This window comes from Strix uralensis, chromosome 1 (genome assembly GCF_047716275.1).
Source record: "Strix uralensis isolate ZFMK-TIS-50842 chromosome 1, bStrUra1, whole genome shotgun sequence".
Lineage (NCBI taxonomy): Eukaryota > Metazoa > Chordata > Aves > Strigiformes > Strigidae > Strix > Strix uralensis.
The window spans coordinates 65,629,813-65,647,145 of NC_133972.1; the positions used below are offsets into that span (position 1 = coordinate 65,629,813).

Genomic DNA, 17,333 nt, shown 5'->3' on the forward strand with positions numbered 1-17,333 from the left:
GAGTCAAAAAAGCCAAAAACAAAAAAGGGACAACTATGACATATAATGCAGCGTACACACTCGTCATCCAAATTTTTGAGCCACAGTAAAGGATAAACAGGGTGAAGATGCTGCCGTATTCAAAATTCTTTTATTGAAAGTGTAATGGAAATTTCTTCATATTGCTTTGATGAAATGAGAGACAGCAGCTGTAGACAAATATGCTTTTTTATAAACAAATGCAAATGGATAAGGTAAAAATAAAGCATTTTTTTTAACTTGTACCTTTAAGCAACATAATCACAATATATACACAAAGAAAGCTAAAATAAAGCTATGTTGAAACCAAACTGTTTCAATCAATACATTAGATAATTACAGATTGTGTCAATAAATACCCAGCTTTTAAACTGTTTAACAGGCAACTTTTTACACAGATACCGAGAAGAAAAAAAAATTATATATTTACAATTCAGTGCCCTGGAAAAAAAAAAAGATAAAAAAATCTTTTTTTTTTTTTGGCACCAACACAAATAAAAAGAATAAATTATAGAAAAAATCCACAAAGGCAGGCGTCTATCCCTGTCATTCATTTAAAAAAAATGTTGTGTATATATATAAAATATATACATATATAGACATACATATTTGTATATATATGGATATATTTTATATATATATAAAAACACATATATATGCAGAAAACCTAGGAATGTTATAAAATATATTAGTGCCAATAAATACAGAACGGTACCAGACTTTCAACTGTCAGTAATTTTGATGCAGTCTGAAGGATAGAAACTACCACCTAGGAGATAACTGAAGGGGATTTTTCAGTCTAAAGAAACGACGACAACAAAAAATAATAATATTATATATATATATATCTCCAGAAAATCCTCCATCTGCCAGTAGTATTCCTACAGTCGCCCTCCTGCCCAGCGGGGAGGTCCCCGGGGGCGATGCTTCGCAGGAGGATGTGGCAGCGAGCGTGGGTGAGCACCCGCTCACAGCCGCGGCAGGTCAGCTCCGCTTCTAAGTTGACTGGCTCAATACCAGAGAAGATGTAAAATTAAATAGTAATAATAATGATTTTAAAAAAAACCAAACAACCCAGCCTTTGTCATATTCGTACACCAGAAGTTTCCTAAACTGCCAGCAGGTTTGCACGAGGCACCTGTCAAATAGCAGGTACCCAAAAGCACCATCCCTGTCGTCGGGGATATAAACAGTTCAGCCAATGGAAAAATCCTCAAATCCGTATTTTGGGTTTTTTCCCCCCCCATTTGGGTGCCTCTGCACACCCCAGGAGCTCCTCCCAGCATGCCGCTCTCAGGGCAGCAGGGCTGGGATGTCAGAGCTGCCACCTCCTCCCAGGAATCACTTGAATCACCAAATCTCACATTTTTGAAAGGGGGAGTTAAAGCCGGTAGGTTTTAAAGCCTTTTGTTTTTTTTTAATAACGCTGGCGTAGGCACTTAGTGTATCACTGACATACAGATTTTATGTCCAATTACATCTCACGGCCAAATAGTGTCATGTTCTCAGACTGATTTAAATAGCAAAAGGCCAAGAGGGCCTCCAATATCCTTCCTAAACATGATTTCTCTCATTTTAAAACACAAAAGCCTTCAAGTTTTTCAGCTTTGTTTTCAGGAATTAGTTTTTCTTCCCTCTAAAACCGTACTCAAAGGATAAATAACCCCATAACCTTCATATCCATCTATTTTACTTGATTTACCCGATTTACCTATATAAAAATAAATAGTATAAACAGTCTGACCCACTAGACTTTGGAGCTGTGATACCCTTGACGTTGGGATGTCCTAAGGAGCACTTGCTGAGGAACATGAGCACAGTGTTGCTGTTGTTCGTTTTGCTCTCCCAAAGCACCCCCCAGGGCTGCAAAGGTCCTTCTTATTACATACCCCCCCGCCACCACGGTTCCTCTGCATATTCAGGCACCATAATTGATTGGAAAAGGTCTCATGGCCAATCCTTTGGAAATTCAATAAATTATGAAATAACTTATGAAAAGGGTTGGGGTTTTTTTGTTTAAATAAGAGTTAGTTCATATTTCTTGAATAGTTGAAGGTTTTGCTTGTTTTGCTCTTCATAGTGATATTATGGAGATGGATATCAGACACCACCATCGTATCTGCTAGAGGGCTGATAGAAACCAAAGGATGTTGTATGAACATTTCCCCCACCCCCCTCCTCCCACCCATTTGCATTCAGCTCTTTTAGAAATGTGAAGTGAAGACCAAACATCCAACATCTTTCAGACTCAGAGAAAACAGGGTCATCTTTAGGATGGGTGCTGCTGAAGACCTGATTGCCCTTCCAGGTCACTGATAAACCACAGTGCTATTCATGTACTACAGATAGGAAATAAATAAATACAGATATATTATGCAAAAAAATATGATTGTACACATAATACATCTGAGGTATTACCAATTTAAATAAGGTTTCATGCTAGTTCAAGCTTCGGTGGCTAGTTAAATTCTGGAATTTGCAATAAATAGATGAAGAATGATTATGTATATAGTGTATGGATCACTTCTGTAAACCTTGTCTGATTAAACGTAAGAGGGTGTTGGGCTAACTCTTACGCAAACCACAAATTTTCACAATAAATACAGCTTCAAAAAGTTGTCTTAAGAAGTTCCTGCAACACTGAAACGTTTCTAGAAGGGGCTGTGTGTACGACTGGCAACATTAGCGAGGAGTATTTCTCAACAGGTCTTTTCATACAAAACACAAAGAAATTCATACATGAAAGTCTTTTTTCCCTCCCTCCCCACCCCATCATGAAAGTTTAGAAATTTTTGCACAAACAGTGAGAGAACTGATTGTAGCTGCAGTATGTCAAAACGTCCATGTTCTATAAAGACCAAAAATAGTTTGCTTAGAAAGTTTTTTTGTTTGTTTTTTTCCTCCTTATTTTTGAGTAGCACATCATCCTTTCAGTGAAAGTTTGCCTGTCCGACTGTTCTTCAGTTTTCCTTCTGGCGCCGGTCCTTGCCACCCAACCCACGTGGGTGTTTCACACTTTCACTGTCTCCATCAGCGATGACTTGATGGCATCCTCCAAAAGTTGATTGTCTGTGAAAGGGGCCGGGGTTTCGGGGACAGATTCGGACAAACCAATGAGGGACTCCAAGAAACAGGAGCCCTGATCTCCAGCTTGTGGGAAGCCAGGGAAATTAGGCAACTGAAACTGTAACGCTGAGAAGTTATCGAGGTTCTCATACTCCTTTAAGGAGTTGTAAAGGGGTCCCAAGTTATAGTCTGAGAAGGACTGGAAGAAATCCAAGGAGTCAGAGGAAAGGCTGAGGTCGGCGTAGCTCTTGGAGCAAGGCTCAGCTGGGGATGAGGCGCAGCAGGACAGCCCATCGCACCGCGCGTGGGCAGCATCCTCCAGCAAACCGCCGCCATCCTGGTTGGCGTTCTCGTCCAGGCACTCAGAGAGGTGGGACAAGTGGCCAGGGACAGGCTTGGCCTCGCCGCTGTGGTCCTCGATGAAGAAGTCGGTGGGATGGAAGCAACTCAGGTCATCCTGGCCGTGGCCCCCCTCTTCCTCAGCATCCGAGTCGTTGAAATGGAGGATGCGTGCCAAGCCATCATCATCCACATCCGACTGGGATTTGTCGGAGGGGAGGCTCTCATAGGACTCCTCCAGGTCCTCACTGGGATGGGAGGAGATGGAGGAGTCTGTCATGTCGCTGCTGCAGCTGTTCTCCCCCAGGGCCTCCAGGTCGGGGCTGAACTGGAAGGCAGGTGCCAGCGGCACCGCACGCTCCTCCAAGGAGCCCTTCCCCACTGCGCATCCCAGCGACGGGAGCCTCTCCCGAAAAGGGGGCTCGGCCTCCGCCACCTTCTCGCTGCTCTGCTGCTGCTTCTCCAGCTCCAGCTTCATGATGGTGTGGATGAAGTGGGTCTGCACACGGGCCTGATTGAACTCGATCCTGCCCTCGGTGTTGCCGCAGCCATCCTTGGTGCAGCCACAGGGGAAGGAGGTGTGATCCATCTGGCATGGGGATAAGCAGAGTTGGGAGGGTTAGGACCAAATTCAGCGGCAGAAAATCGAAACTGCCCATGACTCACCCACCCTGAGAAACCACGTAACGGCTGAGGGGTTTAAAAGCAGACGGAAAAAACAAAAATAATAAAAGACACCCTGCTCTTTTGAAGGGTTGTCATAAAAAAGAGTTGGATTTCAGTACAACTGAAGAAAGTTTAAAAGTTCCAAAAAAAGCAAAATATAACGCTCCAAAAGGAGACATAAGGGGGGAAACAGGAGTTTTTATATATTGCACCATGGTATTTAATACCTGATCCATATCGTGAGCTTTTGCCCCTTGCCAAGATAAGGACAAGTTGCCCAAGAGGCACCTGCAGCACCTTTATGTCCCCCTTGGCAGCAGCCACTAGAGGGGGGCTGTGTCACACACATGGAGCACCCATCTGCCTGTGAACACCCACCCTACACCACCCCCAGCCTGCAACCACGGCATGGAGGGAGCAAGCGGCACTCAGAAGAGGGAATATGGCTCCCCAAACACAGCTGGGCAGGCATCTGTAAAAACTGAAATGAAAAATATAACAACCTAATTGAATACAGAGGGATTATCCCACTTTGCAGGTGGTCTGCACAGCAAGCTGTGGGCTGATGCTCAGCTGACACTCCCACATTTGCCTGAGAGCACTGGGAGTTGTGACACACACCAAGGGAAAATAAAATTAAAAATAAAACTAGGAGGAGGAAAAAAAATTGCAGCCTTGCATGAGAAGCAAGAAGCTTTAGTTTGCAAAGACATTCCCACGTGGCCCATCTTCAACAGGAGACCAAGCAGGTACAGGTCTCGTGGGGATGGACAGGATGGGTGCATTCACGCTGCAGGCTCGGGCACATCCCCACTGCTGCAGTGGCAGTGCAGGGACAGCTGCATGTGTGATTTGGGAAGTGGAGGCTTTCGAGCAGCGTCTCCCTTGCCACCTGGGGAGCATCTCCAAAAGCTTTTCTTGCCTGCTTCGCTCCGAGTGCGGTGGGAACAGATGCATTTTACAGGCTGCTCTAACTTTGTCCTGCTTGCTCAAAACCCCTCTGCTTTAACATACACATAAGATGGAGTCACGACTTTTCCCCCATGCCCAGAGGCAAGAGTAGTACCTGACATTTAATGCCCGCCAAGCTGCAGCTGCAGGTCTCTGGGTCACAGACCTCCCGGCAGTCGCAACCACAGTCCTCCCGGGACAAGCGGATGTTGTGCAGCTCCCGCTTCTCCTCCTTGTCGATCTTCTTCACCCCCACGGCTTTCAGCAGTGCGCGTCTCTTCTTGGCGGGGTAGGGCTGGAGGAAGAAGCCATCCTCCAGGTCCACGTTGCTGACATCAATGTCATCGTCGGAGATGTCTTCAATGGTGAGCTGGTTGGCCTCCTCCGACTCCTTCGTGCCGTTCATGGTTAGCTAAGGACAAAAAATGGGCAAAGCATTAGGGACCTGTTGCAGACACAGCACCATCAGCACCCCCAGGCCAGGAGAAACAAGAAAGGAAAGATCTGCCCCCTATGGTGGCTGACCCCAGGACCATCATCTGTGTCAGAGCCCCCAAACACCTGACAGACACCTGACATGTGGAGTGCAATATCTTTTTCATCACTTTTCAAAGGTGGAGAACTGAGCTGAAAGCCCCACATCAGAGCCTGTGTTTTTTGGACACACAAACAGGGTTAAGGACCGATGCCCCCAGGTCTCAGAGAGGCTCCTACTAAAAACTGGACATTAACTAATGATATCCACCAGCTGCTCACCAATCCAGCCCCATGCTCCTACTCACTTTCCATTTCAATGCTTCCAACTTCTCCTCTTTTAATTTCTCTTCGAGTTTCTCCCGACGAATATTTTCCTGCTCCTTTGAAAACTCTGCTAGCGTGAACTGCCGGGAGGAGCTGTGTTTGCTCACCATCCCCAGGGTACAGCCCCCACGACTAGGCACGCTCGTGAACCCCTGGCAGCGTGGGAAGTAAAACACAGTGACCCGGTCAAACTCCACATTGTTCTTCTTTAGTCGCTTGCATTTCTTCAGGATAGACGTGGCTAAAAATGGGGGAAGAAAAAAAAGCACAAAGTTAGTACTGCCATCCTGCAGACAGGATAGAAATATTACAAAAACAGGCCGTAAATATTACAAACTTGCAATTACTCTCTCAACAGGGAGATGATGGGACAGGGTTACAGCATTGCTTGATGGCTTCTGGTGTTTCAGGATCTAATGCTTCAAAGGTGGGATGAGGATAGAGAGGAAACTAAGCCAAGTCTCGATGCACTGGAGTCACTGATCAGATTCAACCCTAAGAAACGGCTGCTGCTTCTCCTTCCCGCTTGACTTCCTCCAGGAAACATACATTTGCTTATTCTTCACGTGCAGCAGAGCATAACGAACAAGTAACAAACCATCCTACATGCCTGTCTTTCTCTAAACCCAAGCACCCTGCCCCACGTCCCAGAGCTCATGGTCTGCTCCTGGGATGTCAGAACACCAACACTCCAGTGCTGTGTGGCTCCACTTTTTGTGGCAGGGCAGAAAATAGCCGAAATGGCTGTTTTTCTGGTACTTCCTTTCACCATTCACTGGAGGAACTATGAATCTATAGTTTATTCTCAAGAAACTCATTTGAGAGCAGCTGCAAAGATGCTAATCTTTATGCAGGTGATCCCAGGGTAAACATAGCAGTACATGACTCTGGTTTATCTTAAACTGCTGAAACATGCTACACACCATTTAAAGCAGAGCCTCTCCAGAGATACCTGGTTCTGCACATTTGCATGTGCAAACGTAGCAGATGGAGGTGGACTAATTAGCCAGGGCAGTTTCAGAGTCAAAGAGTTTCCACGAAGTAGCTGGCCATGGAAAGCAAAGCAAAATGCAGCAGTATGGGGTTACAGAGCTGCTTTTTCTGCTGCATGAGCACGTCAAGAATGAAAATCAGCTATGCACAAATTCAGTCGTGGGGTTTTTCAGTCCCATTCTCTGCTGGTGCATGGATATGGTTGCCACCATGGAGAATATGGGAAAACAATAACCCAGAAAGGATGGATGACTCCCGCAGAGCTGGGATCCAAGCCCCACACTTGGAATGGCAGAGGCACAGGCAGCCCTTCTATGGGAGTCAACTATGGGACTGCCGAAAACCCAAGGGGCTCGGTTTGGCTGGACCCAAAGGCTGGGAAAGTGTGAGACCGGGCAGTTAGCTGCACCCACATTTCACAAGTCTCATTTGCCAAAATATAGCATTTCAGTTTCATACGAAAAAAAAAATAGCGTTCACCCAGCTGCGTCAGCAGCTTCTGCTAAATAGCTGGGGGTTTCACACTGGGCTCTGCAGTCACTTTGATGATATCTTTGCACTGCACGTTGCATTTTCATAATAACCTTGACTCAATCTTCTAAAACATTAGCTCTTTATCAAAAGGCAAGTTAACCACCGCGATCATCTATCAGATAAGCTGCTGCACTTTGGCATTTGCTTCTCTCTCCCCGCACCCCTCCTCCGAAATTGTTTTCCCATTCCTGACCCTTTTCCAATTGAGCCAGAGAATACAAGAAGTTCATTGTTTTGTCACAAAACCTGGGAAGACAAGCAAGAATGAGACTCTTTATTATTACAAGACTTCTAAAGCCTTTTCAGCCCACTGCATGTTTGTGTATGTCTACCAAGTGGACCTTAACTGCTACATACTGTGGGTGATCAGTATAATTTACTAGGTTGGACTATTACTCCTCTGTGAAGATGTTCCCCTATTGTATTTTTTATTTTTCCCTTCACATGGCAGATAAAGGATTTTACAACCTTGTCTTCTGTGTGTTTTCTTAAAAGCTCTCAAAACTGACATTGCTGGAAAAACAAAATAGCATTTATCTGTACTAACAGCAGAGGCAATGTCAAACGTGTCATGTTCTTTGGCAAAGTACCCAATTTAGGAAATGAGTTCTGAAATGGTAATTACGCCACTGCTTAATCATTTTTAAAAACTAGTGTTATGGCCTTTGCTGTCTGTTTAGTTTTTGCCTATGGAATGGCTTGACAGGGGATTGAGGGATGGCAGGATGGTTCTACAGCACTGGCTTGGAGGCACCTGCATGCCTCTGCACACCCAGGTCCTTCAGTTTCTACTCCTGGAAATTTGGACTTTAGCAAAAACATTATAAAGGAATGATAAATGCTGGAAGGACGGGCTGAGGAAGACTACCCTGAGGAAACCTACAAGATAAATTGGTGTAATGACAGGGAGCTGGCATTACAGCCACTGCCACCCCTAAAGCTGTGCTCCAAGGGGGTCTCTGCATGGTGATAACCCACAACCACGCAACAAAAAACCCATGCAGAGGGATGTCTGATCCCAGGAAAGGGGCTGCTGGAGATACTCACGGGTGAAGCTGGGCGTTAAGGCAGAGCTGGGCTTGGGCTCTCCATGGGAGCTCTCCTCATCCGACTCCCAGCCTGAGGACGCAGAGGAGGAGAGGGGGGAGCAGGAGGAGGAGGAGCAGTAGGTACTGTCATCCCCCAGCTCTTCATACTTCCTTTTCAATACTCCACTCATGGTTATACTGTATTTTTCATATAACTGGAAACAAAGGAGAAAAGCAAAATAAAGCAAGGGAAATACCAGCAGTTTCTGGTGATGAGCAGGATGACTTTAACCTCCAGCAAGGCTTCTCTACCAGGTCCACCTGGCCACGCAGGTATGATTCCCAAAAAGTGCTCCCCCAAAGAAACACACCTTACCGCCTTCGCTGTGCACACCTGCTGAATTTCTCTCATTTTACAATGCTGCAGAAAAACAAACTATAACAGACAACAAACTGTTCAGAAACCAATTCAATCAACACAAATGTTATCAAACAATAAGTATTACATTTTGCTTACTAATTCTTTTACCTTAACTCCTTATCCAGATCGCTTTCTATGCAGTTACAGCTTTAACGTCTTGCTAATTACAAAAATAAGCCAGTTTGCAGAGAACAATCTGTTGGCATGATTTACTTGCTACAGCCCCCTGGGGGAACAGACTTATTAAATGAAGCACTGAAATACAAATATATCAACTGTGAAGAACAGCCCTTCTCCTCGCAGTGCCTTTCATAGTCAGTCCCCCATTCAATAAGCTATTCTTGTTTAGGCTGGGTTATGTATCAAGCATAGTAGCAATTAAAAACAACGCAGATAATTAAAAACAAAGGAGCTCTGTACTTGCCTAGACTCCTAAATTTCCTGCATGCTTTCCCCCTGCTCATCTTAAAGAAAAAAAGAAAACAAAAATAACTTTGCTGCATCTTTTAACCTTTGCTTTTATAAAGTTTGTGGGGTTTTTTGTCTCCTGAAATTGCACAGAAACTACTCACTTCACCTATAGTAGATCAGAGCCCACCCAACCTGGGATGCTCTTGCATAGACGATGGACTGTTTCTCCTTTTAGACACCGGCAACACTACACCAGATGCTCCCGCTTCTGCAGAAGTGGGCGCCAGCTTATTTTGAAGCCAGTGAGCCATACCCAAAGCTGAGAACCAGGCTGCTGCTGGAGGAGTGACTTGCTTTGACCCCATCCCACCAGATGGTAAGGCAGAACCACAGTGGGAGAGATGCAGCCCCAGCCCAGCCCAGCAACTCCCTCCAGCAAGGAGGGGAGAGCCCCAGCTATGTGGGATGCTACCAGCCACCCTGGTGCTTCAATAAATCCAGAGATAATACACAAAACCTAGAGAATCCCTAAGATTCAGATGGTGCTGGGACAGACACATACAGCCCCGGAACAGTGACACTGCAGGTACAGGGGGTGTCAGACACCCAATCCCTGTCCCCTCCCGCCAGCTGAAACTCCTCCACCAGCCAAATTTGTTCTTTGTAACCATAGCACTTTCTCACCCTCTTTTGCATGTCTGAAGTTAATTTAAGTCTCTGAAAAAGAAAAAAACTCACTAAACCCGCCCTCCTGACAGCCCTGAGCAGGCGGCACAGAAACCACAGCAGCTTCAAAACCTCCCAACGATGGGATTTGCAATATCTCGACAGCACCACACAGTAACACATAGCAGGACGGGAGCACACGCCGTGCCTTCAAAGCCCTGTGCCAGCCCACGTTAATTATGTTTACCAACAGCTTCCCAGGAGACAACAGTCCCCTAAAGGGTCAAAAAATCCCTGGATGAAGCAGTTCCTCGGCCGAAGAAGTTAATCATCCACTGCAATACACGCCTATGGGGCCAGCACATCCACCACGGCTCCCTGAACCTGGGGGCTGGGGAGAGGCAATCCCCTCCATCCCTCCCCCTCCTCCACCACAGAGCTGCAGGTGGTTTTGCCACGGAGGGGCTGTTGTTTTTTTGGCCTTAATCCAAAACAGATGGGGAGAAGGTGGATTTGGCCACCCTCCAGCCCCGGCAGCACATGTCCTACCTGACACCTGGATTAACCCCTTTCCTGTCTGTGCCCCACAAAAGCAGAGCTCCCAGGCAAGCCAGGATGCCCAAACCAGCTACCTGGCTGCATTCACAAATCTTTTTTTTTTTTTTTTGGTGCCTTCTGCTCTGTCTCACATTTGCTTTAAGAAACACCCGGGAGCAAAGAAATCCTCCAAATCCATGGCAGGGGTCCGAATCAAAGCCTGGGCTGCAGCTAGATGTTTGCTCATCCCAACTGACCCCATCATCCACCCAGAGCAGCCAAAAACTTTGCAAAAAAATCCCACACTTGGCTTGAAAGAACATCAGTTCACACCGCAGAGCAACCACTCACTGCTCCAAAGGCCACCGCCAATGTTGCCAGTGAAGGATGCCTCTGTCTAGCCAAGGGAGGGAGAAAACAGCTCCCCAAAAAGCCCATAGGATACATGTCCAATGGCAAATGCCCTCAGAGATGCAGTGTGGACCACATTCAAGCCTCGTGGGAGACGCTGGGGAGTGGTGGAGCAGCCAAGATCACACAGCTGAAACAGGGATAACTCACAGGCCCGGACCAAAAAGAAAACCCCCATGGCATTCATTTCTACTGGGATTTACCTGGTCTGCAGGACTCCCAGAGAAACAAGAAGCTGGATATCACAATGCTGCAGAGCAATGCAGCTCTGATGCTCCCGTCACCTGTAAACGCAACAGCGCCCATCATGAGCCATGTCACCTCCCCCCAAGCCACACAGCAAGAAAAAATGAAGCATTTTCCTCAAGCAAGCTAACCAAATTAACACAAACACCAAGCCAGAGCCAAGGCAAGCTGTGTATAAGATGGTGCAATTTTATTATTTTTTTTTTAAATACTATCATCGCCAATCTGTCTGGCAGAAGGATGAATGGAGGTGTGTGCATCTCCCATCCATAAGAATAAGCCAAATGCATAAAAAAAACCCCCACCCTTTGGCACACTGTCTTATTCAAAACACCTATTGTTTTGCTAACGCAAAGTAGGTGTCATGCAAACATGATTCTCAATTAATGGGAAAAAGCTGGTGAACCTGTTGCCCACCACCTAAAACACATTCTTTTTTCCCTGTAACGCCTTCTTTCTCTTTGCTGATTTATGCCTGCGACGTTTTCCACGTCAAGTTTTTAAATCCTTCTCAGGACCTATACACGGTGTAAAGGGGCTGCACCCATTGGTGTCTGCCTGTATCCATCCCAAAAAAATCCTCCAGACAGGGGTTTCGCTGTCAAGGCAAAGACGACCCTCCTCTCCCCTCCTTGCCCTGGCACTTGGGAGCAGAATTCACTCCAGGGATTTGGATGCTGCCTTGATAGCCATGTCGCTGAAACTGCGGGCCGCTCAGCCAAAAAAATCCAGAGGCCAATTCAGACGCAGTGAGGATATTTTAACTGCAGTAATTCTGCAAGTAATCTTAAATCCACATTGATGTCTTACAAAGAGGTTGCAAAAATGCGCACAGCAGCATGAAAAAAAAATAACATATATATATGTATCTGTGCTTGCCATTGCAAATCTCTGCAGGCACCACTGAGCACAGGATTTTACCACCTTCTCCTTGTCTTTTTTTTTTTTTTTACATAACCTGAAATAAAATAATCCTATCTTCCTTTTAGTTGCCAAAAAAGACATTCTGTTCTTGGCTAAGACTTCTTACTCATCTATTTTACTGAAAACAGCTTTTGGAACAAGTACATAATGCAATGGATCAAACCCGCAGGAATTCCTCTCTGGCACCAGAACTCCCACTATCCTGGGAATACTTTCTAACAAATATTTAGCCCAGATGTGCATTCCTTTCTTTTTCTCTCCCTCTTTTTTTTAAAAAAAAGCATTAAAGTTGGGGGGGGGGGGGGGTGGCTGTCTAGTTGGGGGGAAGGGAATCAAATCTGCAAAGTCCCATTTCTGGTGCTTGGCAAGTTGCAGGGTAAAGCCCTAATACACTGGAATGCGAGGAATTAATGTTTTAACTATCCTCCTCTTGGACGACGTCTCAACAGTAAATATTTCGAGTCATTTAGATTTAAGAAGGTTTGGCATTTGTTTAGCCAAGCACAGAGGAAGGCAACTAAAACCCCCACCAGTGTCCAGTTAATCTATTTATAAGAGACTGCACAAAGAGGCATCATGGTTTTGTGCAGAAGCACGGAGAGATGTTTCAGCGTTATATTTGGGGCTGTATATGTGCTTTGCACTGGGCAGTGCAAGCAAGGCAAAGGAAATTTCTCCCAGCAAGTCCAGTGGCTGCATTTGCTTGTGCCACAACTCCCATGGTATTGCAGGAGAACGCCTACGAGCAAGGATATTTTAAATTTTGGGGTTTCCGTTGGTGGAATATCCTAAAGAATGGAAGGATCCCAAATCTGTGCATGAGCTATTGAAAGCAAACTTTCTCCTGCAAAGCAATTTGGGTTTAAAAAAAAAAAACAAAACAAAACCAAACCAAACACCGAAGAACCCCCAAACCTCAGAGCAATGCAGTAGGAGTATTTATTTTCCAGTGACTTTCTGAGCTGGTTTGACAACTTTACAAGCACAGCCATCTGCCTGCAGCCCGGGAAGCCAAGGTGGACTCTTCCCGGCACACCAGGACGAGAGCTCGGGCACCGGGAGCGAGTTAACAACTCTACTGAGCCGTGAGTCACAGCAGCTCCCACTCCCTCCCCCAGAGCCGCAGTGGCTGTGCAGGTCTAGCAGGAGTAAATATTAGTGTAAAAAACACCACCACATAGTTGAGCCAGGTACGACTCTGAATGCGACTTGTAGAGCAAACCGGGAGGAGTTTCTGGGGTCAGTGTTTATTTTGCACATCGCTGTTTATTGCTGGTCTGGCGACCTTGGTGCGAGTATCACCAAAAACTGGTGCGGAGCTGAGCTTCCCATTGAGCTATCCCAGATATTTGATGTCTAACAGCAGCGGTGATTCCAGTAACGCCTCTGGGTTACTTAATAATCACATTGCTATCAACACTGATTCACTGCTCGTTCATTTAACTATTTTAATTCTTTGCATATTTACTTAAGTGGTTTCCCCAGCGCTACTGTGATAGCCTCCACGATGACACCACTTCCCAATTTCGGGGCTGACCGGGGCCAAGGCAAGCGGGATCATCCCGTTGGGAGCCTCTGGGGGACAGTCCCACGCGTGTTCCCAGCCACGCAAGCTGTGCTCTCCAGTTCAGACCAGATTATTTTCACCCAGCTGGGTCTAAGGTTTCATAACCTTGCTCCGGTTAAAAATAGCCTCTGCCTACTATGCAACAGCAAAACCCAAAGTACCCCGTGCCACGGAGTAGGAGCATGAATCAGTTCATAGCACCACGAGTTTATTCTCCTGCCAGAGACTGAACAGGCAAAATGCCTACCCCGGGAAGAGCATCAGAAGCGTTTACTCCATCTACTAATTTTCAGAAGGCCACAAAGAAAAAGGTTTCTCAGATTTTTCTATCATCAAGCCCTTATTTCTCCCTGACAGCTTGAAAGGTAAATAAGAAACATTAGCAAATACATTAAAGGTTATCTGACACAGCCCAAATGAAACGAGGTTCAAACATACTCAGCGCAGATTGTGCTGTAATAAATATGAAAACAGCGAAGTGTGCTTTGTCTAGGAAAATCCTCTATTTGATTACATCTCATGAATAATTCACACCAGGTTTCCATATTTGTCCTCCTGTAGGTACACGCTGTGCATTACCTTGCCTGCTATATATACGCACGCATTTCCTGCGCTGAATTATTAAAGGCTTGCTGAGAGCTGCAGAGTCTTTCTGCGCAGAGAACAAAACTCACCATCCCGAAAATAAACCCCCCAACCTTGACAGGCCTTATCCGCAAACTGCTCAGCAGAGGAAAAATAAAAAATTCTCGCGGGGAAAAAAAAAAAAAAAAACAACACAATTGCTGATGAGTTCTCTGTAACAAATGACACGACTTTGACGTTTGTAAATGGCCGTGAGGGTTTTCTCTCCATCCCACCGAGGCGTTGGCATTACAGGCCGGGCTGCTTTAGGAAAGGGCTGTCCCTATGTGTCAGCCTCTTCCTACAGCGACATTATGTAACTCGGAGGTGACAGACACTTTGAAGGATGCCGGGGGACACACACACAAGCAGCGGAAAAAAACCCAAAACACCGAGAAAACTTAGTAGTTTTGGGTTTGAGGTTTTTCGTTGTTTGTTTTTTTTCCCTCAGGTGCGCTGTAAAAGCGCCGGTTTTTACTTTCGCGAGGCGGCGGGGCCCTGCTCCCCGTCCGTCGGTGGGTCCATCCGTGCGCCGGTCGGTAGGTGTTGCTGTAGCGACGGGAAAGCATCCCCAGCCGGGCAGAGCCGGGAAAGAGCGAGCCGGCAGGGCTCCCCCCGCCCCCCCCGCCTTTCTTTCAACATCAGAAAATTGGAACCGCAGCCGTAAAGATGGAGCGGAGCCTTAACTGACAAGGGGAAAACTCCGCGCTACTCCAAATTATTATATAGGTATTTCTATGTATATAGAGCACAACGTTTTCTGTCGATGGGAAAGTGCAGGAGGAGCAAAGCTCCCCCCCCACCCCGGGGAGCGCGGTCCCGCTGCCCCCGGCCCCCCACCCCCAGCCGCAGCCCCGCCGGGCTCCCCTCGCCCCCGGGCAGACGCAGCCCGGCCAGACGGCGCCGCTGCGGCGCGCCTGCCCGGGTCTGGACGGCGGGGAACCGAGACGGAGCCCCCCGACGGCGGGGCACCGCGCCGGGATCGGACCCGGACCCCCCGACGGCCGAGCACCGCGCCGGACACTGCACCGACCCCCGCGGCGAGCAAGCACCGACCTGGCTCGGACCCCGGACCCCCCGACGGCCGAGCACCGCGCCGGACACTGACCGGCCCCCGACCCGCAGTCCCGGCCGGCGGAGCACCGAGCCTCCCCCGCGGCGGACTCCCCCCCCAAGCCCCGCTCCCCGCGGCCGCCGCCGCCCTCCAGCCCCATCCCCCTGCCGGCGCCGGCTGCCCCCCCGCGGGCCCTACCTGCGGCGGCGGCGGCGGGTCTCGGCGCGGCGGCTCCGGCTGCAGCGGCGGTGCCTGGCGCGGCGCCTCCCGCTCTGCCGCTGCCGGGGCCGGGGCTGACGCCGCGCCGCGCCGCGCTGCCCTTTTTCGTCAGTGGAAAACTCCGGGCTCTGACGCAGGCGGTGACAGGCGCGGGGCCGGCGCGCGCCCGGCCCGCCCGGCTTCCTGCCCCCTCCCCGGGCGGGGCGCTGAGTCAGGGCCTCGGGGACGCCCCGCCCCGTCCCGCCCGCCGGTGCCGCCCCCAGCACCGCGCTGAGGCCGGCGGGAGGGGGATCCTGGAGGGGTTGGGGATCCACAGGGTGTCGGGCACCCCCAGGCACAGCTTGGACCCCGCAATGGATTTGGGTCCCACGGGGGGTTGGGGACCCACAGGGGGTCAGGGACCCCCAGGCACAGCTTGGACCCCACAGTGCATTTTGGTCTCACAGCGGGTTGGGACTGCCAAGCAGACATTGACTCCATAACGGGTTTGGGTGCCTCAAGGTGTTCAGAGCCCACAAAGGGTTGGGGAGCCATAGGCAAGGATTGGACCCCAAAACAGGGCATCAAAGGAGATTTGGGCCCCACAAGGGGTTTGAGACCCACAGGAAGTTTGAGACCCACAAACAGGCTTGGCCTCTGAAAGGGATTTGGACCCCACAGAGTGTTTGGGTCCCCACATGGGCTTGAGGACCCACAGGCAAGGCTTGGACCTCAAAGCAGATTTGGGTCTCACAGAGGGCTAGGGAGCCCCAAGCAGGCATTGACCCCATAAGAGGTTTGGATGCTTCAAGGTGTTCAAAGCCCACAATGGGGTCGGGGAACCATAGACAAGATTTGGACCCTGAAACAGATTTGGCCACCACAGCGGGTTTGGGACCTACAAGTAGGTTTAATCCCTGAAAGGGATTTGGACCCCACAAAGGGTTTGGGTCCCTACATGGGATTTGGGACCCTCAGGAACAACTTAGACCCCAGAATGAACGTGGGTGACTCAAAGGATGGAGGACCCACAAGCAGGCTTGGACTCCAAAATGCATTTGGGTCCCACAGGGGGTTTGGGACCCACAAGCTCAGCTTGTACCCCAAAATGGATTTGGGCCCACAAGCAGGCATAGCCCTTGAAAGGGATTTGGATCCTTCAAGGAGTTTTCTTCCTCACAAGGCGTTTGGGACCCACAGGCAAAGCTTGGATCCGAGAACATATTTGGGCCCCACAGTGGGTTAGGGTCCCACATGGGTTTTTGGACCTATGACCGTGGGATGATCTCTGAAAAGGGTTGGAGCACCACAAGGTGTTTGAGACTCACAAACAGGCTGGGCCCTGAAAGGGATTTGGGTCCCACAACGTCTTCAAGACCCACAAGCCTCCGAAAGGGATTTGTGCCTTGCAGAGTGCCAGGGACCCACAGACAGCCTTGGACCCCAAAACAGATTTGGGCCCCAGAACAGTTTTGGGCCCTATGAAGAATTTGGGACACATAAGCAAGGCTTGGAGCCCAAAACGAATTTGGGTCCCACAGGGATTTGGAACCCCTGAGCAAAGTTTGACCCTAACAAAGGGATCTGGGCCCTATAAGGGGTTTGGGTCCCACAGGAGAGGCTTAGCCTCCACAAGGGATTGGGATCCAAAAGCAGGGCTTGGCCCACAATCAAGAACTGGCCCCTGAAAGAGTTTTGGCCCCACAAAGTGGTTGGGATCCAGAAGCAAGGTTTGGTCCTCAAAAGGGTTTCTCAACACCAAGGGGATTTGGCACCTACACAAAAGGCTTGGCACCCAAAAGGGATTTGGGCCCTACAGGGGTTTGTGGCACCACAAGCAAGGCTTGGACCCCAAAAGGGGTTTTGGTCCCATGAGGG

The 17,333-nt window shown here is 48.5% G+C and overlaps 1 protein-coding gene across 1 annotated transcript; it reads right to left on the reverse strand.

Annotated features, from left to right (window-relative positions):
• Positions 1-111: 111 nt before the first annotated feature.
• On the reverse strand, positions 112-15,564 carry CSRNP1 (cysteine and serine rich nuclear protein 1). Its single transcript, XM_074869380.1, has 5 exons — positions 15,456-15,564; positions 8,416-8,611; positions 5,823-6,082; positions 5,156-5,452; positions 112-4,012 (listed from the first exon to the last, which is right to left on the reverse strand). The coding sequence occupies exons 2-5, from the start codon at positions 8,585-8,587 to the stop codon at positions 3,029-3,031; spliced, it is 1,713 nt and encodes a 570-aa protein (XP_074725481.1). The 5' UTR covers positions 8,588-8,611; positions 15,456-15,564; the 3' UTR covers positions 112-3,028.
• Positions 15,565-17,333: the final 1,769 nt, after the last annotated feature.

Coding starts and splice junctions, on each gene's coding strand:
- CSRNP1 (XM_074869380.1), bottom strand. CDS start 8,587: ATGAGTGGAGTATTGAAAAGGAAGTATGAAGAGCTGGGGGATGACAGT. Junction 5,453..5,822: donor TGGAAGCATTGAAATGGAAA/GTGAGTAGGAGC, acceptor TTTTGTCCTTAG/CTAACCATGAACGGCACGAA. Junction 4,013..5,155: donor TGGCGGGCATTAAATGTCAG/GTACTACTCTTG, acceptor TCCCCATGCCAG/ATGGATCACACCTCCTTCCC.